At 35.1% G+C, this 20,782-nt stretch overlaps 2 protein-coding genes across 2 annotated transcripts in view; one reads left to right on the forward strand and one right to left on the reverse strand.

Annotated features, from left to right (window-relative positions):
* LOC123709776 overlaps positions 1-8,973 on the forward strand; it is a 37,329-nt gene extending 28,356 nt beyond the window's left edge. The window contains exon 2 of the mRNA XM_045661316.1: positions 7,882-8,973. Coding sequence (XP_045517272.1) covers positions 7,882-7,939 — 58 coding nt within the window. The 3' untranslated portion in view covers positions 7,940-8,973. The remainder of the gene's footprint in view (positions 1-7,881) is intronic.
* Positions 8,974-9,031: 58 nt separating this feature from the next.
* Positions 9,032-20,153, reverse strand: LOC123709649 (ankyrin repeat domain-containing protein 13D). The gene is made up of 7 exons (XM_045661119.1): positions 19,721-20,153; positions 18,341-18,653; positions 17,406-18,103; positions 16,850-17,236; positions 15,266-15,375; positions 14,388-14,597; positions 9,032-11,212 (listed from the first exon to the last, which is right to left on the reverse strand). The coding sequence occupies exons 1-6, from the start codon at positions 19,820-19,822 to the stop codon at positions 14,390-14,392; spliced, it is 1,818 nt and encodes a 605-aa protein (XP_045517075.1). The 5' UTR covers positions 19,823-20,153; the 3' UTR covers positions 9,032-11,212; positions 14,388-14,389.
* Positions 20,154-20,782: the final 629 nt, after the last annotated feature.

The following is a 20,782-nucleotide window of genomic DNA, read 5'->3' on the forward strand; positions in this document are numbered from 1 at the left end:
ATATATCATCGAGGCATACAAGCTTCGCTATTAATTACAAGTCTGACGGTCTCTTTGTTGGCTAGAAACTTTACCAACAGATAAAACATTTATTAATATGCCTTATATTCTTCAGATTTCAGTTCCACCAATTAATTATGTCTGTATCTCGTCGTCTGGCTTTTGCACTTAAAACATTTATGATGCAAAAGTATCGCTTGTTTAGTCGCTTCAATGTATTATTTACACTAAAAGGAAATCCGGTTATAAGATTCCTTTTACAGTGCACTACAGAGTCGAGTCGAGAGTAAAGTCGTAAAGAATACCTAATATCAATTAGTGTAGTAAATATGTTAAATAATGACATAACACGTTGTAAGGAAAACTTGAGCAAAACTCTGTGGGCGTTAACTAAATGGAATCATGTCCTTCGTATAGAATTCATGCACTATATACATGTTTAGAAAACCTATAGGTAAACTTCGCGTATAGCCTATATGAGCAGCTTTTTTATCAGGACTCGGTCTCGAGTAAGCAGGGCCTGCTTGCAGGAATGCAATGTACGACCTTGACACCGCGCTCGGTCCGACCTGCCGTCAGACCCTCTTTCAGCTTGACAGGTGAATGTTGTCAAGCGAGATTCGGCTTTATACTAAGGATTTAAGAGCCGGGGTAGGGCCCCATCCGCGGTTGAGGGGAGCGCCGGGAAGTAAACACAATTACAGTACGCTCGTTATTACTAATGACGGCTTTTTACACAAAGGAAGATATGCTTTACTGTTTAAATCGTTATGTTGAGAGTCTTATATAAATTACGGACATTTCAAGCGGGACTCAGAAGTTAAAAAAATTGTCAAACTATTTGTATAGGTTTCATACATTATTTTGTATGTTGCAAGCAAATGTATGTGATTTTTTTCTAACTATAAAGTCCCCTAAAAATACCCTTAAAATAGATTTGAGTTTTAAATAATATTAAACTAATTTAATTTTCTCCAATACTTATCTACTTAATTAATGAGTATAACATAACTTACTATTGTATGCGTACTTTAATAGTCTAACTATCCCTTTTCAATTTACACATAAAATTGGGTAAGAAAACCATTTTTTAAATTTATGTTAGCAGGAGTTCATATATGTAAATATCATTAGCCTCAATCAGTGTCGTTCAATTGTCAAAGTCTACAATTGTCTTACCGAAACTTCAGTGTTATTACTATCGCGAACTCACTGTTACGTTTTTATTCTATGACAATAAGCATTAAAGTCACTCAGCCTAAGACTATTGAAAATAATTATAGCAGAACGCCTGGAGGCTGATCTAGATAAATGTAGGCTTCATTTCCGGTCTCAGAGCTCGTCCGTAAAAGTATATTATGTTCGAGTTCAATGCAGCTTTACGCGTATTCTTTTAATTTGTTAAGTCATCGTAATCATTAATTATATTATGTAGGTTTGCTAAATAAGATTTTATATAAATCCTATAATACCCGTTGGAATCTTGCGCATGGCGATACATTGTGTGGGATATTCAAAAAGAATGTTAGCGATGGTTGATGCATGGCGATGCAAATGACATATTTTTTCGATTGTTTCTTTGATTATATTTAGGTGACCCAGCACTAATTCGTTTCTATATTTTTGTTACACACTTGAGTATAATATAAAGCATTATTGGATTTCTACTGAAAAAGTGCGGGGTTCAAAGAAGTCCCTCTTAATATAGATCTTTTTTCGTTGTCAATTGCAGACTAACAGCATCAGTCCGCTGTATTATCGGATGTAAATACAGTTAGTTGTGGTCACTGGTTGCTGTACAGTTAGAAAATCGTGGTAACTGTGCTTTATCTCGCCATCAACCAATTGCTACATCGCATTGGCTAATCACTAGGCACTTCCGATCGGTAAAGCAACAGCCGAATGATTCAAAATGTTTGCTTTGATACCTTGCAGTTTTAGCACGTGCTAGCTACGCTAAAACAATCATCTCTTAGGATTGAAATTTCCAAGTTTTTTGAAGCCTGGAGAAGAAGGAGGAGGTTTTCGATTAGACGCGATTTCTTTGTTTTGTATGTCCAAACATACCTGCTCTGCCCGAGAACCGATAAGGCTGATCGAAGTGGATTTTCAGCAAGTCGGTTCTACATTTTTCAAAATAATTATTCTCTGAAGTTGAAATGTTATAATTGTGAGTTTTCCTGTATATTGCAATACGTGTCGAGGTACGTAGAAAGGTCCGTGTCGAACTGAAAAATACATAATCTTTATTGCTTTGAAGACGAGGTACTTTAAAGCATTGGTGTTTCGCAGCGAGAATTCTAGCGATGAATGGCGGCAGGTCATCGACCCGTCGCGCCGCCCGCACACACGGCGTGCCGCACGACACTTCAGTTAACACTCCAGACATTTACCATCTGCTTGTCATGACTATCTATCACGTTCTGTGATTAGTCAGCACAGACCTCAATTCACACTTTATGGATTATCTCAAGATTCTATGGTTTTAGTGGCTGGTTTTAAGAGCTCTTAGTTAAAGTAGAGATTGTTATTTCAAGTAAATTTTGATTCAGCATAAATAATGATTTATTAAATACTCCGTTGCTCGTTAATATGTAATTAGAAATTCTATTGGAAAACATTGTTAATACGCTGAAATTTAATATTGTCTAACAGTGTCTTCTCATTCTGATGGCTAATAAAGAAGCCATTATCCCTGTTCCATTTACCTGTCGTGTTTCGTACAACGTATCTTGTTACGTTAATTCACAATGCTTGGGCATAGAACTTGTAAGGCGTAGCTACGGATTACCGAATGACACTAATACTGAATACTCCCAAAAATAAAAGATATTTTTACCCTTATACCAGGGTGCTAAGGTACATAATACAATGTAGTAATGGAGTAGAATGTGGCGCGTTCCGTGCGAGGTCGGTCGCCGCACTATGAAATATGCAATATTTTGAACATTATATTTGGGTCGCAGAGTTCACCGCCACCAAGTATGCAAGTGTATTAAATGGAAGAAATTGATTATAAATGCAAAAACCTACTGGGAGAGACGCAGTTTAGGGTGTGTTTTATTAATGATGCAATTTCAATCTACTGTGCCTGTCGATTTCTGAAGTCCCAAGCCGTTTTCTCACGATGTTTTCCTTCACCTTACGAGTCATCTTGATTTTTTTTAGTTATACAGATTTGAAAATCTCAGGGTTAAAAGTCGCACTCTTAATGAGACTAACATAGTATAACCATTGACATAATTAATATATATTTTTGACATGTTTATTTCTATCACTAATTCAGCTGCAGTGTGCATAAACATGGCACTGTATTGTATCATAATATCGCGTGTATTTTTGTAACAATTTCAAAATTTACATAATTTGTGAGCGGACGATCGCGGCCGCGCCCGAGAACTACATAATATTCATTTGCATTTTCATCCCTTTTCCCTCCCTACAACCTCCTCTCCACCTCCGGCACAAAGCTGTGACGTCAAACATGTTTGAAATACGTATACATTCTTCATTGGGTTAAAAGGGGCAACGTCAAGTTAATAATATAATATAATTTGACATATCAATTTTTATGTTGATTCAATTATCCTTTTCTAATAATTGTTGAATACCTAAAACTCATGAAGTCTCCTACGTTCCTTCAATATTTTATTCCTCTTTCAATTTCGACATACAATTATTAAGTAATTTATTATCTGGAATATAGTTTGGAAACCAACTAAGTGTTTAATAAATAAGATAACCTTATAGATAATCGGCATGTACAAGCATAAACAAGGAATTTTTTTTTACGTTTAGAGTGTATTGGGCTATCTATATGAATATATTTAAAATGAATTGAAAATATGTATTTGAATTCGTCTACGAATACATTAGATATTCTACAATGGCTGTTACTATTTTTATAAACGAAAACGCTTGTTAAAAGTTGTTAAAGTAAAGTAAAGCAAAGTAAAGCCATATCAACAGGAACTACACCATTCAAAGGTACTACTAAGCACTAGTATTTACATAGGGATATGAAACTTTTGTAATTTTAATTAATGTATTTTGTAATTATTCATGTAACAATAATTGATAAAAAGAGTGGCGGAGTTTCTTGCCAATTCTTCTTGCCTTTGTTTTGGGAACATAAATCTTCCCCCTTTAAATATTGTGTTTATTTTCTTATCAATGTAGTTGTAATATGTGTATAAATTGGTGTAACACTGTCATGATGTCATGTCGTGGAAAGAGTTTTTGTATATTCTACTCCATGCCCTTAACTTAAGAATTGGTAGTAAATTTAGAAGAAAAACAATTCCATTGATTAGCGTTTCTTATATAAATATAATACTCTGATTTGAGTTTGACACAATTTGGCGCGAAGGCATTTAAAACCACGTGAATGTCAGTACAATCTGTACGTATTGGTTGACCGTAAAGCATACATATAAGATGTATACTTACATAGTATGTCTCCTCAGTGTACTGGTACCGAGCGGCGGTCGGCAACAGCCTTGACGGTTACATTGAACCTGACTGCGCTCGGAGCTTTCATATCGGCCGCCTACACATCGGAGCTTAGACATATACTTTTACAATTACCGGATTAACGTTGTATATACGTAAGTTATTTAATACCTCTGATGACAATATAGTTGGGGAATAAGCTTGAACAACTATATATAATAAAAATCAATTACCTATTTAAAATTATGATCTCACAGGTAGTTATTTTGTAATTTAAAGCTGTCGTGTTCGCGTAAAGTGCATTTCAATAATATATTTCTAGCAAATTACACATAACTATAGAGGCATATACGCAATTTTTAAGTCATACGAGTTTTAGAATCTCATATTAATAATGTATTTTGTAAATGTTCAAATATTTTTTTTATTTATATTACGCAGTGATGAAAGCGGAAACTTCTTTCATCTCAGATAAAATAAAACTACTGACTTGAAACATCTGCATACTTGTACTGCAAGACTACATTCGCAGACTATACATCCATTTATAAATAAGGCTTTTGCTGATGCGTTTAAGATTTCATTGCTTTAACTGGATATTTACTAATCTCTTAGTAATTCATCTTTCATTTGAGAAAGTTGTCGCTCAAGAAATTGTCAATTAAGTTATGTCAAAACTGATTGTTATTGATATAAGGATCGCTGATGTGAGGATAATATTAAAAGTTTTTACCGAATTTGTGATTTAGTTGGTTCTGGGTTCGATTCCAGCAAAATAGCGACAGTTACAAGGCTAATAAGGTAATCATTAAAACAGACCCAACATTATGACTCTTGATTCGTAAATTACGAGTATGTACGACTTCTTAAAAATCTTTTATAAATAGAACAGAAATTACACGTACTGGTTGACGCAATAACTACACTTAAGTAACAAACAGTTTGTCAAAAATCTCAAATGAGTTAGACAAGGTATCAAACGATAACTGCCTTAACTATTTATTTCAAAATTATTAATTTTGTCCGCATAACAGGCTTGCTCTAAGCTTTCTTAGAAATATATTTTACGCAGGCTAGAGTTCCTCTGTCAAGCTTCAACTACATACATACAGTGGCGCTACAATTTTTTATGTCTCTTGGGCTCATCCACAATAATTCTCCACTAGTAATCCTTGGCGACTCTCCTCTAATTTATAAACGTTCCCATAATTCTTAAACCCTCTTCAACGCTATCTATCCATATTTTCTTGGGTCTGCCTCTTTTCTGCTTTGTCGTCCACTGTCATGACCCTTGGTGCCCTAGTCTCCTGTATTCGCTTCAGGTCATCTGTGACACACATCTGTGGCACATCTTAGTCTTTGGATTTTGCAAAAACTATATTTTCATAGTTTATACGATATTTATATTTCCCGTCGTTTTACCTCTTCGACGGACCTAATAATACCTAAATTTCCTTCGAAATAGCCCATCTCCATCCTGTGTTACCATTCACTTACTAACATAGGTAACTCCGGTATAACCACAGATAGATAGTATACTTAATTCAATCCATGTAAGGAAAGCCGTCCTTATATGGCGTTTATAAAAAATATTTCAGACAATGCACATATATCTGTGGGTTTGTATTAAGCGCAGGCAGCGCCGGCGGCATACTATCTGTATATCGTTACAAACGACATCCGTTTCCGTTCGCACATACATTATATTATCTCCTTTCGTTTATAATACGCACCGACAAACAGACGCGCAATGCGAACATCATTATACTAGACTACTACACACCTATAGGCATTTATCTCTTAGGTAGAATTGCTGATTATTATTTGTATGTTATACTTTTATTATGGTATAAATACGGAATAACATTGTAAAGACGGTGCAAAGCCGCTGTCCCACTGTAGTCTCTCAAAAAAAGTTAATCAGAGATCGCGAAGAAAAGTCTTTGAAGTTTCTTCCTACATGCAAAAGGAAACAAATATGACCATGGTGTAGGTTACACACCACACGTAATCTGGCCACGTTTCAAACAGATACACACTATGATTCTTTAATATAAAATATTAAAACTGCTTTATCCCATTTCGTTTATTGTGTGATCGTTTAATATATTTTGATCAATTTAATACATAAATAAAAGTTTGATAAAACGAAATATCTGATTAGAATAAATAAATCTATAATTTACAGACTGCAAATACCAAAGACAATTTTTAAAACTTACCGACATTATAGGAGATTATTACTAAGTATAACGTAGGATTATAAGAACTGCGACGTCCATAAAATTGTAGCTTCGAGTGAAGATATACATTTCTATTTAATGGACCATTACACATTAATGGCTGCTGCAACTATTACCTAGGTAATAAAGAGAGGAGAGTGGAGACGGATTCGTAACGAGTTTCCTTAAAATCTGTACTTTGTGTTCATAGATTACGTATATTTACAATTTCTCACATAGATAATTAATAAAACGGAGAGTTAAGTGTCCTAGGATCTTTTAGCCCTATACCTAACGGAGCTCCTTGTTTATACGATTTCTTTGACGATTATTTTATCGTAACTCGAAATACGACAGAACAATGTAGTTTTAATGTAAGAAGCTCTGCATAATTGTACTTCACTATTATTATTATATATTTAGAGAAGTTTATTTCGCCAAGTCATAACTTGACACATGGTTGTTGGCATCTGACAGTTGACAATTGATTGATGTTTGTTAAGCTGCTGTTTGTCCTTTAGATGTTGTTTGTCAAAGGATAAATAAGTGAGCCCCACTAAATTTACTCATCTCTTGAGAGAGTTATTAGAAGAGTATTATTTAGTTTCATTAATAAAACATGGAAAGCCAAATAAACGCTACAAAATAATAACCTAAAAATGATTACGTACAACAAATTAATAATAATTTTTGTCAACTCAATATCAGTGGGTGTGACAGGGTGTGGGGAGGTGCCACCCCGTTCCGCCCCTCACATGGGGTGGCACTACACGTATCTATTATTATTACATTTTGTTAACATGCCAAAATATTTCATATAATTTATGAGAATATTTTTAACTTGTAGGCATTTTTTGCCTTTGAAAAAGTAAAAAAAAAGGTTTTGTTTGTTATCACTGTCGAGAGGTTGTATTATACATAAAAATAAAATAAAATGTTGACGTATGGTTAAAATTCTTATACAATACCTTCCCGTGTTTAGAATACTTTTACTAGTGGCACAGAACGCCATGTTTCTTGAAATAAAACTCTTTAAGAGACTGGAATTACATTATTTACATTCGCTGCTTTGAAGGCTTTTCAGTAGTCGGGATACTTTTACAAGCGCTGCCATTAAAGAACGTTATTTAAATGTCTAGTAGTTAATCGCGTTTGTTGTTTGTGATTGTTTATAAAATTATCAGTATTGAAATCTTCCTCGTTTCAGCCAGAAAAGCTACAACAGTCCGTGGAGTTGGACGACGGTAACAGCAACCGGTGACTGACCTCGCGCCCCGCGCGGGCCTCCTCCGCCCGCGCACTGACCCCCCCAAGAAGACAAGTCAGCGTCGGGCGTCATGTGTTCCCGAGGGTTGAAATGGAACTCCGCTCGACGACCTGATCCGTCCGAACTCGACACTACACCCCCAAATCCCAATCTCTCACACACTACCTACTGCGTTATATAGTTCCAAGATTATGAGCCAAATGAAATGCCAACAACGAACTTGCACAAATATTGTCATTATCGCATTGTTATTCTGCAAAGTTGGGGGCATGATTCTAAATTCTAGACCGACAAGGCTATGAACTGTCCATGTAATACAATCTTACTTTCGACAGAAGAGAATTTAACTGCTCGTTCAAATCGCGACGCTATGATATCTCGTAGATTTTTTTAGCCCGGTCTCCGACAAGGTAATGTTGTCGGAAAGGCCAAACTGTGGTATAGTTGTAATTAGTGTGTAGAGACTGACTACCCCATCGAGAGGGCGCTCTTCGCCCCTCTCCCAGGAACTATTCTACTATTGCAAATAAATAAATATTTATTTTCGTTGTGTTTTAAGTTATCGATTATAATAATAATATTGTTCATGTTAATTTTTTTGGGAATATTTATGTATTATTTAGATAAGTATCGAATGTGCGGTCGAGTTCCGGCGGCCGCGCGCACGCACACACCGCCGTAATGTATATTGTATAGTATAGCGCATCAAGTTATCGGTGTTAACGTTTCTAGTGTACATTTCCATTTTTTCTATTCCGAATTCGTGGCGTGCGTGTGTGCGTACGGCCGAATTGAGGTGCACGCGTGTACGTGTGTATACGTATTCGTGCGTACACGCTAGCCCCAGCGAAGGCAAAGTCCTTTGCACTACTCACTATTCCAAAAGTTTCCTCGTGTAATTTATTAACTTGAATAAATGAAATTACGCTTCTAAAGTGTACTACATGTGTAAATATAGGACAACTAATATCTATTATAATAGTGAATGTTGTAATTTGTATATAAGTAATGAAAATTAAATTTTAAATACATAGATAATTACGTGTCTGGTTCTTATTTCCCCCTATATCGTACAAAGAAAACACACTGCTATATAAATAGGTATATTTATTATGCACAATCGATTTGATTACAATATATTTTGTGGAAGGATTAAGTCTTACCGCATTTGCAGCTCCACCAGCGCAATTGGCCGCTTTTACATCTTAATTAAAAATATTATTTAAGTATTTACAACAAGTATACGCACACAGTTATCGTAGAAACCACTAACAATTGATACAGATCAATATTGTGTTTGGTCAAACAAAATAGTTTCAGGGTGTTTTACCCTGCCTTGTCTTCATCGTTATAACAGTAGGAAAATTCAATTCATTTATAATTAAATGCTTATTTCTGATAAAGTAGGAAAGAAATAAAGAGCTCGCTCAACGTATACGAACACGTATACGTAATGCGTGCGTCATCGTAAACATAAAACTCTCACGATGTACAGTCATAATTAAAACTAAAGGTGTGGGAAATGGAAGAAAAGTGCGAAATCCTTTTCAAATAACGACTTTTGTTGTAAAATGTTTTATAAAAGTCATAAGCAAAAATTATTTTCTTCCATATCTCACTGAAAATATCATCAATCAAAACAGCACCGAAGTTATACAACACGAAGAAGTACAAAATTACACTGATGACATATAAAAATTAATGCCATTCATAGACAATAGATGGCGCTGTTACACTCCCGATTTTCTCTGATTGACACTGAACATAACAAACGTACGTAACGTAGAATACAATATAGCAAACAACCGAAACTCCAAAAAAATTGCAATGATTTTTAAATGTAATTAAGGATAATCGAGAAAATGTAAAAAAAGTTCGTATAAACGGGTCATATACGAGATCAAAAACAAAATGGAATCAGTCGATTATATGTTTGAATTGCATTTTTAGTGCCAGTTGAACAAATAATGTCACCGCGTAGCAATAGTGTTATTAACTATTCGATATTAACACTATAATGTCATCAGGCCTAGCACACCAAAATCGCACCAAAATATACTTAGAATTTTAATAAATTACTTATAACTACTTAAAATAAAATGCGATACACGTCCCTGTTCCGTTGGACATTTACGTGAAGCGGAATTCTTTGCAGATTTTGTTCATAATTTGTTGGATACGAAAAATCTACAAAATTATTGTGAACTACCAAGTTATATAGATATATTTTCTAAAATATGGTTTATAGATTCATACGTATTTGTTAATGCCTCCGAAATCTAGATTAAGTCGGTAAGGGTTCATGGTCGAAACTTGTTTTTTTTTTAAATTTTTAGCATGAAGGAAGCTTATCACTTTCACAACTTTGCAACAGATCTAGCGGAATTTTGAAAACTAAATTAGTCTCTAATGGCAAATCTAGCGATTTAAAAGCGATTGGGATTTTGTTTTGAATTTTGAGTAGCGCTTCAAGACTGAGCTGAACTGAGTTATAGAATAACAACCCTGGACTTGTTTGGATCCATACGTTAGCGGGAATCATTTCATCAGTGTTGCCATCACAGGTTGTTGGACAGACTAGGCTAGTATAGTACGAAATATTGAGACAGTATTTAGCAGCTCTTGCTACGTAACGGTATGACGGAAACCTAGACAGATGGAAGTGACTGACGGAAGGAAGCCTAGTGAGATAGAAGTGACTGAATGAAGTTTCTTTTTGCAGTTATACTTCTTTTGGCGCGTTGGGGAGAAATGATTACAATTTTTTTACGATGCGTGCGCACACCATCGCAAAAAAGCGACACCCTGAAGTTAGCTATAGTCAACATTTTAGTTTTTTGAAGGTATACTTCTTTAGGCGCGTTAGGGAGCAATGATGAGAGTATATTTTTTTCTATTGTTAGTTTTTTCGTTTTTTCTACAAACGTTGAATAAGGCTAAAGATAAAAAATTTGAAAGATCTTGTTACGCCAAAGAAGTATAACTTCTAACGCGTCTACGTAAGTACACACACAAATACAGAAATATGTACTCTCTCAGTCATTGATAGATCAAAGATTCGACTAAGTTTCTAATTAGGACCACTATGACTTTATTATGATCAAAATAAAAAAAAACCGCTTCACGTAAAATCACGTCTGTCAAAATCTCATAAAAAATAATTGTCAAACATTTAAGTCAAAGAGTCAAAATGAGATAATTATGAATACTGACCATATGATTCATAGCGGCAGAAGATGTTCCTTATCGCCGCGACAGCTTGAACTTCCGGCTGAAAATATAAATATATATTCTTTAAAAAAAATGTTCCCCTATAATATTAGGTTGGGGAAAAAGTCTTTTCGCATTATAATATGTATGAACCTATAGTAAAATCTCTTTGGCTATAACTATTTGTATCGGGCTGGTTTTGGTATCATTACAAGTTTAAATTTTAAAGAAGATAATTCCAAATTCAAATGAAGAAAATGTGTGATTTTTATTTATTTTTCTTACTGTCAAGATGAGTGAATCTAATAAAGAAATTCGATACATTTTAAAATATTACTACGAAAAAGGTAAAAATGCAACGCAAGCCGCGAAAAAATGCGCCATGTTTATGGACCTAGTGCAGTGTCTGAGAGTAGCACAAATTTGGTTTAAGCGTTTACAATCCGGAAATTTTGATGTTAAAGATGCACGTCGCTCTAGTCGCCCAATTACGGATAAAGAATGCATTTTTTAAAAAGTGGAGCAAGATCGGCATATCAGTAGTTACGACGTAGCTGAAGAAATGGGAATTGACCACAAAACAGTTTTGGCGCATGTGAAAAAAACTGGGTACACAAAAAAGTTCGATATTTGGGTACCTCACGAGCTCACAGAAAGAAACCTAATAAACCATGTACACATTTATGAAACTCATTTACGTAATGAAACTGAACCATTTTCTAAGAAGCTGATAACTGGTGATGAAAAGTGGATCACGTACGACAAGGAGGTGCGAAAAAGGTCGTGGTCAAAGGCCGGTCAGACCGTGTTAACTCGCAACAAGGTGATGCTGTATGTGTGGTGGGATTGGAATGAGATTCATTATGAGCTGTTATCACCAGGCAGGATCATCGATTCTGAACTCTACTGCGTAAGTAAGTTGAGAGAAAGCGGCCGGAATTAATCAACAGAAGAGGTTTGGTTTTTCATCATGATAACCTAGACCTCCAACTTCATCTTTAGCCACTCAGCAAAAATTAAGAGACCTTGGTTGGGACCACCTTCAGATTTCTACCTGTTTTGGTCTCTGGATAATTCTTTAGACAGTGTCAGGTTAACATCACGAGAGGACTGCCAAAACCAGTTGTAAAACGCGGTATTTTGATCAGAAGCTCCAAAATTTCTATATCATGTCCCTACCTACAAGATGGCAAAAAGTTATCGAACAAAATGGTATCTTCATACTTTAGTTAAATGTAAATAAACTATATTAAAAAATGTTGTGTATTTTCTTAAAAAATGCGAAGAAACTTTTTCCTTAGACTATTACAATATTTATGTTAAAAAAAATCTTCCGAGACTCGGACGTCAGGCCGGGTTTCAAACCTTGTTTAACCCCAACAGTATTAAGCTATTCTAAATACAATTTAGAATAACTATCAGGAAAACCTAAGATTGGATATTTAACATAAGAATATTATTAAAAACCACCAACGGTCTTATAAAACGTTCATTTAAGAATTTAATTTGAAATGTATTACACTAAATTGTTCTCACTAGCGGAAAATATCTAACACAATAAAAGCATATATGCAGCCGTCAGCCTAAATTAGGAAATGTAAACTAGCTATTATGAAGTGTCACCACTAAGTGATACCAGAAATTAATTATAGCAAGAACGATATTTTTACTCTGTATTTGACACCATCAGTGATCTATAACCATATTTTTCTTTTCTACGCGAAACAACTAGTCACACCCAATTACATTAATTACATAATGAGTAGTTTAGCTAGTCTGACAAGCAAGTTGTGAGAGGCGTATTCGAATTCTTCATATGGCCACACTACTGTCGAACTAAATGCGACTATAAGCTCTTGATGTGGTGTGATTATTGTAAGTTTTTGTGCCGAAAATGTCGAAATAAATTAAAAGCAGTGCCCGGAGCTTGCTTTATACAATGAACAGCAACTATAAACAAAGACAGGATGATATAATTCAGCGCTTTGAGGAGTAAAGGCAACGATTTTTGACGAAATTATGTAAGTACAGCCCACGCAAAGATTTTGATACTTGCCCTAGATTTAAAAAAAAATATTTTTTTTTGTATTCAACAGAATTTTACTTTAGTTCTAGTATCTACATACGAGTAATTATGTTTCAACAACAACATTAATTATTTTTTGTTTTAAAGTCTATCTGATGACGTAGATTTTAAACGTCGGATCGAATACTTAGTCAAACAACTCAAAGATGTTGAGAATGAATATCTGATTACCTCTGAATCCAGTTGGCATGTTTATCAAAACTGACAGGTTGTATTTCATACCTATTGTAAGTGTAAGTTGTATTGTAAGTGATAATAATCTACCATCTAACCGAATTATTATTATTATTGCAGAAGTGGGTGTCAACACAACAGGGGAAGGATAAAAAATGAAGGTTCCTGAAACCAAGAATTTTTTGGTGTGTGGAACACGCCGGAAAAAAATCGCCCTCGCCAACACTGTGTTTCCTTAGACGATTTTGAGATATCGGAAATCCGTAATAAAATAAATGATTTTTACTGCGCTAAGAAACAAGCTCCAACAATAAGAACTTTGTAGCAGAACTGCGAGAGTCCATTACATTGATTGCAAATTTTTTTCAATGTATTTTGAGTTTGATACCAATAAAAGTGAAAGGTCACTTCTAATTGAACAGTTTTTAATATCTGCTTCAAGAAGGAAAGACAATAGTTTACCTGGACGAAACATATGTCCACCAAAAATACAAGCCAAAAAAGGCATAACCGAGTGGAGTAACTGACATAATGTCTAACTGCACTGTATGATAGAATAACAGAAGAGGAACTTGAACCATTCCTCATACATGTCCGTGGCGAATCATTGGAAGGCATCGAATTTCTCTAATCAGATTCTGATTATGGTTACAAATGAATAAATATTTTAAAGTTTAAGTTCAGCAGATGCTGAATAAACATTTATTATTCCCGTTTTCGGTGGAGTGGAAATGTTGGTGTTAATTTGGATGTAGTTAATGTTTTCGTTGTGCTTATACATATTTACTTTCAGACTATATTCTTATTAGACAAATAATCGAGTTTAGCAAAAGTACCAAGATTGTTTATTCAAACTATATGCAGAATTAGTTTTTTTTTAATTTGCCGCCAGAGACTTGTTCCACGACTCGCTTGTCAGGCTCTACTTAAAATCGGTATTTTATAAATTATTATCTGGTATCACTGAAATACTTACCGCTATTTATCGTTCATCGATAATCGTAACACTTCGTCTAAAGCCTTCTGTTCGTCCCTTATTTGAGCTCGTCTCGCTTCATGTTCCGCTGCTGACAGCGCTAAAGCCGCTTTAAGCTCGTCTTCCCCGTCCACAGTTTCCACTTCCAGACTCTCCTCTTTTTGCTCCTCAACTGCCCCCGCTGAGATCCGCAATGACTCCGCAATAGCTCTACAAAGAATACTAGCGCTACAGACGCGGATCCAGCTCAAATGGCTAGGCAAAGTTCAGGAAAGAATTGACCAGTCCAACTTTTTTATTTTCAGAAATGTTTAGTGCTATTTTATGTATAATACAGGGATTTAATATCCTTATACCGATATCTGTCTGTCGAAAGATCTATATATGTTTGCACATTCTTATACAATAGATAATTATTTGGATATTCTAAATAACCCTTTAAAACCACGCTTTCATAACAGCTAACATAACTGTGAGATGAGTTAAAGTATATTTCCAAGTATTTACAATCATAAAACTATTTTCACTTTATATAATTAGCTTTATTAAATTGGATTTTGGGATTTTATCGAAAAAAAAAAAATCTTTATGCCAATCATTTATATTAAATCCGACATCTCCATCAGACGTCCAACTTTACATTCAAGGCTGGTTCCGCGCTTAAAAAGTACATTCATAGCAAATCTACTAGATGGTGCCAATTTTTGTGTACTTTGGGAATAATTTCTTTGACTTGCAAACACTATATCAAATATAGAAATGACATTTTGTACTTACCATTTGTTGTTCAGTCTGTGTTAACAAAACTTTCCATTAGATAAGAAAGTTCCTTGCTTTGTGACTATATCGTAGAGGAAATTAAATAATTAAAGATTAACCTTTGCAGCATAGTCTGCTCTAGTTCTTCATCAATAGTGACGGTGGAAACGGGCGCAGGTGGAGTGGGAGTGACAGGCCGAGCTCCTCGGAGAGCTTCCCACACATCTACCTGTAATATTTATTAGTATTAAAAAAAATGTGTTTATTCATTTTAAGTACATATGCATTACAATGTTTAAGATTTGGGAACCCTTTTAAGTAAAAAATACCTGTGTCAGGGTTTCCAGCTCTTTCTTCTTATTATTTATTTCTTCAGTATTGATGTACAATAAAGCTAAAGATTAGTTCCTTACATATGGACTAAGTTCAACTTTAACCTCAAATATCTCCTCTGTGGTTAGGAATTACAAATTTTTTTTTTTACAGCTATTGCTATTTTTTACAATTACACGTGCATTTGTTTGTCGACAACTATGATTCATTTACGAGTACGAGTTCCACCGTGGCACCAGTGCTGCAGAAACGCCTTAAATGATAAAGGATTAATGGTTGATGACAAGAAAGTTCATAATGACGAATTGAAGGCTATTGTGGAAGCGGATCCTTCGCAAACTACGTCTGAGTTAACTGCGCTGCGGTGTTAGTAATAAACTGTATTAATCCACTTAAAGCAAATTGAAATAGGAAGGTGAAATTGAGTCCGAAAAAGTTACATATGAGCCGAGTGAGAGTACACTAGTACCGGGATCGTTCACTATAACTTTCTTAAATCTGGCCAGACGATTACGGCAGATGTCTAATGACAGCAACTGCAAACCACGATTGAAAAGCTAGCTGCTAAACAACCAAGATTGGTCAATCGCTCAAGGCCACTGCTGCTTCACGACAAAGCTAGACCACACATCGCACAACAGAATGCTACAATTGAAATGTCTAAGACATCCACCCTACTCCCTGGACCTTGCTCCAGCAGATAACCTTTTTTTTCGAAAATTGGAAAACTTCTTGCAAGGTAAAAAAATCAATTAAATGGAATTAAATGAAATAATTGAGCTGAATTCATTTTTAGTCCTTCGAGCCAGATTATATACTATATATAACTCGCAGATATGAATATACAGTTACATTTGTACAATTATGCGTTCTTTATATTTATTGTGACGATTTGTGGATTGAAAAATTTATAGCATAGAAGTTATGTTAATAAAAGACGTATGTTTTACACATTTAAAGAAATCTCTTTTTTTTTAAATTGAAAAAAATTAAAATTGTGTTAAATAATTATAAGTTTATAATAATACATAACGTCCGTTATATCCGTTAAAAAAGTGTTATTTTCCAAATTTATTTCTATGTTCTACTATGTACGACTAATCAAAACAAAAAAGAAATATTTAAATTAGTTTATCCGCGTGAGTAAAGAGGAAGATTAAATTAATTCTGATCTGAATTGAATTAATAGGACTAATACATAATGACTTGACTTATGTTGATTATCTGTGTTTTCCAAAGTATTTAAAGTTCGACCTTGTATTATAAAACAGAAAAACAAGAAAGATATTGACAATTTGTCAACTCTTACTTTATTACTCTACAACAATATATATACTCTAGGAAATTAAATAAGTACATAATCTGTATACCTGGTCTCTTTGGGTTCCTGCTTCCATAAGACTTTGCTGTATAGCGTAATGCAGCAATTCCTCGTCATCATCAGCGATGCTGGCGATCCTGTCCTCTGATACCGGCCCAGCTTCCCGGTAGCCCCTTCCTATGGCGAAGCAAGTGTCATCTATGAGACACGTCAACCTATCACCTTCGGGCACGCATTCAACGTGTCGCACGCTCGTGTCGCGTGCAAATATGTTCCCAAAACTAATTCTTGCATTGATCACGTGGAAGAGTGGAATTTCAATTTTAACCGGGAAGCCAGATGGAAGTTGTAACTGTATGAAGTCTTTTAGCTTCACGAAGTGCGGAGAAGATATAGATGCCATGAGGTCAAGGATTGGCATTATTTGTTCCTGCAACTGAAAGTGTACAATGTTAGGGTTTCGTTCACTATGACTAAGCTTGGCATTAGCATGGAGTAATACTATTATACAAGAATTACAACTCAGAGACGTACTGCAGTATATAAATCTTAGTATTAACATTCTATATAAAATGATTAATGCATCCAACAAGAGCAGGACTTACCTCTAAGGGGTAGTCTTCACAAAGCCATAACGTAGCGCGGAACTTCTGCACTTTTGAAGTAATTTCTCGCGGACGACCAATTTCACATTCCTCCACACTCTCATCGAAGTATTGCTCCCAAGATGGATTTAAGTCGGGCATATCTGCCACATCTTCTCTATCTGGTGGCGGCGGCGGCGGCGCGCCCTCATCATCGGCGGCGGCAAGGAGCCCTGCTAACGGCGGCGCACGCACAGCCCTCCTCTCAGAACGGGGCACGTGTTCCCACCGTGTCTTCGAGACAATCTCCACATTATTCGCACCAAATACCTTGCACTCATACCCGTTGACATTTTCCATTTTGTCCTGACGCCACCCCCAAATCCCACTTTTGCTGCGTTCAAAGCAGATCTTATCTGTATCGAGGTAGTTAATGTGGACAGGTGTGCGGAGACGATGATTCAGATGGGAAGCTTGTGGGAGTGGCCAGTCATCGGCAGAGACACTTCCTTCGACCCTTTCAGTCCATACGGTTCCAGCTATGTGGTCCAGCTCTAGTAGTTTTGCTGAGTCACCCTGTCCTGAGAAGATATAAGTCCGATCGCCGCGCTCCCACCGGTTGTCATGGAAACCGAGTAGAGTTGTGTCGACTCGCACGTTGGCCCCGCGTTTGTAAACACGATATGTGTCAAATGGACAAATTCGGGAGACCAGTGGAACTGAAACATGGCAACAAAAACACATAAATTTATAGCATATTACTATTAATTCATATAAAATTTCACTACAATTCTCTCATATAACACTTTATTTACACTTGGTTAATTCCAAGTTATAAATCCAAGTAAACAATAACCAGACACATATACAATGCTTATTCAAATTTGCACTTTTATTGCTTAAAATATACTTTTGAAATTGTTTTAGCTTAAATTTAATATAATTCAAATACATACTCCATGAAGTAAATTCCCACTTCATCTCAACATAGAAGTCTGGTGCCAGGCTGAGTCGTCGCAGCAGTGCTGGTAATGCAGCAACACGAGCAGCATGTCTAGCATGGTCTCTCCTGGCAAGGACTGCTGCTAATAATCCACAATGTCCTCTTGCAGTTGCTTCTTGTACTGCTGTCCATCCATCTCGCTCACAACACACATTTGCACCAGCAGCAAGTAGTGCACACACACATTCATGATGTCCCAATGTCACAGCCAATAGAAGCGGTGTTCGTCCACGTGGGTCCCGAGACTCTAGTTCCTCAGAGCTCCACTGTAAATAAATTTAAATATTTAGATAAGATAAACTGTGAAATAAAAAATAGAATTAATGATTACTGTTACATTCAAAGTGGACTCTTAGGGGTAACAGGTGGTAAAGATGCAGATAAGGTTTAGTTTCACAATTTATTATAGTCAAAAGCTTAGCTGACAGTTGTCAGCTAAGTCTGACTAAGTCTGACTGAATAGTTGGAGATGAAATTTTGATATAACATGTTTCATAAAGTATTATTAATTTTTATAATTATTTGTTGTGGAATGTGATACATTTTCGTTTGAAACCTTAGATGAGAATGAACCAATGCCACTGAAGAAAATTATTGTTTATGTAGCCATAATAGGTACTTTTGCTAACACACCAATGATTATATCTAATAAGATTTAGGCTCACTAGTTACTACTCAGCTAACACAAGAGCAGATATTAGCCATTACACACCCCCACTGTGGGGCTTCACACTTATCTATAATGAGATTAGTCATGCCTTAATGTCAGACAATATTAAGACATTTTCAATTGTATTACAATTAAACAAAACCAAAAGTATCTAGAACACTGTTATAGCTTAATAGCATGATATTTTGCTGGACATTGGAGACAAACATACATTCATAAGGTAGAGTATTACAAGCAATGGATTTTTCATTCTAAGTAAGCAATTAAGTTTCTTAAGTAAAGGAAAATAACAATAATATTAATTTATTTCATGATTTGAAATCAATAAAATGTATAAACTATTATTGTGCATCAATCACACAGCTAGCTTTATTTGTATACATTTAATTTTAATTAACTAATATGTTATAATATTTTATAAAATCTAAAGGTCACAAGAACCAAGGAGTTAATCTGTCTACATCATAAGCAACATTATAAAGAAATACTTAATAATATTATATATTAGTAAAGTTTAAGAAACATTTGAACCAGACTATTTATTATTGATAGAATTGTTGGCCATTTTTAGTCTATACTAATGATCTCATACTAAGCAGAGTTCATTCACTAAATGAAGAATTATCATATTTATAATAAAACATATCAATATTATTTACATACCTTTTTATTGTTTAAAGCAACACGTAGCTCTTCATAATTATTGTTCCACACAAGCCAATGTACAGGGAACGTTTCCGAAACCTCATCTGCGCTCATCGGCATCTTTACCGCCTGCTAACCCTAAGAAAACTATTTGAAACCTACACTAGTTACATGAGTTTGTCGTTAATCCACTCTAGAAGTCATGTTGGAAATAGTTTGAAAAACAATTAAGGCAATATAACTAATTTAAATAGATGGGGCACCGACTGTTTCATATACTGATGGTGAATGAATGATTTTCCGTCACACCTTAACACCTGTTATTGTCGTTTAATTATTAGATAGCTTGATATCAATATATCAGAAATAACAATATCCAATACGCTTTATATTAGTGTAGACATTATTTTCATAAATTTTATTAAATATTGGTCCGACTGACGTACGTCCGTCAAATAAGTCAATGTGATTTGACATTTATAAATGAATACTTGCTGTTAAACTTGAAATGGCTACATATGTTTTTTACATAGAGTATACAATTGTGCCTTAAACTCAAAAAGTCGATGGCGTGTGTCAAACGTACAGAAGACTGATCACCTACTTGTCAATAAAGAAAAAATTAAATGATAACGAAACAGATATAGAAATCTAAGGCCCAGACATAAAAGGTGGTAGCGCTATTGTTTTATATTACAAATACTCTTTGTGCAGACTTATAAATCATAATATTATTATGTCTGTGGCTCTGTTGATTCTAATCATTCTGTCTACATTTATTGCCATTTACTACGAATCTGTGGTGGAAATACATCTAAAGATTTCATTAAACTTCGCGCTGACATTTCTATGTACAAAACTTTGCATAAGAAGCGCGGGAAATACGAACGTACGCGTTTTTTGATTTAATTAAATTTTATTTTGTTTGTTTGATTTGTTAATTATCATTATCATGATTTAGCCTCGCTTCCTGCGAAAATCTTGGACTGACCTTTGGATTCAGAGAAGTTTAATTAAGGGTAAATATTATTCATCTATACAGCCCACAATACCACTGAAACCAATGGTTTTTAAAAAAAA

This window comes from Pieris brassicae, chromosome 5, assembly GCF_905147105.1.
Source record: "Pieris brassicae chromosome 5, ilPieBrab1.1, whole genome shotgun sequence".
Lineage (NCBI taxonomy): Eukaryota > Metazoa > Arthropoda > Insecta > Lepidoptera > Pieridae > Pieris > Pieris brassicae.

What these genes read in the sequence shown, in the direction of transcription:
- LOC123709649 (XM_045661119.1), bottom strand. Translation starts at nt 19,822, where the DNA reads ATGCCGATGAGCGCAGATGAGGTTTCGGAAACGTTCCCTGTACATTGG. An exon ending in GTGAAGACTACCCCTTAGAG is followed by an intron (nt 17,237 to 17,405) that starts GTAAGTCCTGCT and finishes GTACACTTTCAG; the next exon opens with TTGCAGGAACAAATAATGCC. An exon ending in CAGGAACCCAAAGAGACCAG is followed by an intron (nt 15,376 to 16,849) that starts GTATACAGATTA and finishes TAAATATTACAG; the next exon opens with GTAGATGTGTGGGAAGCTCT.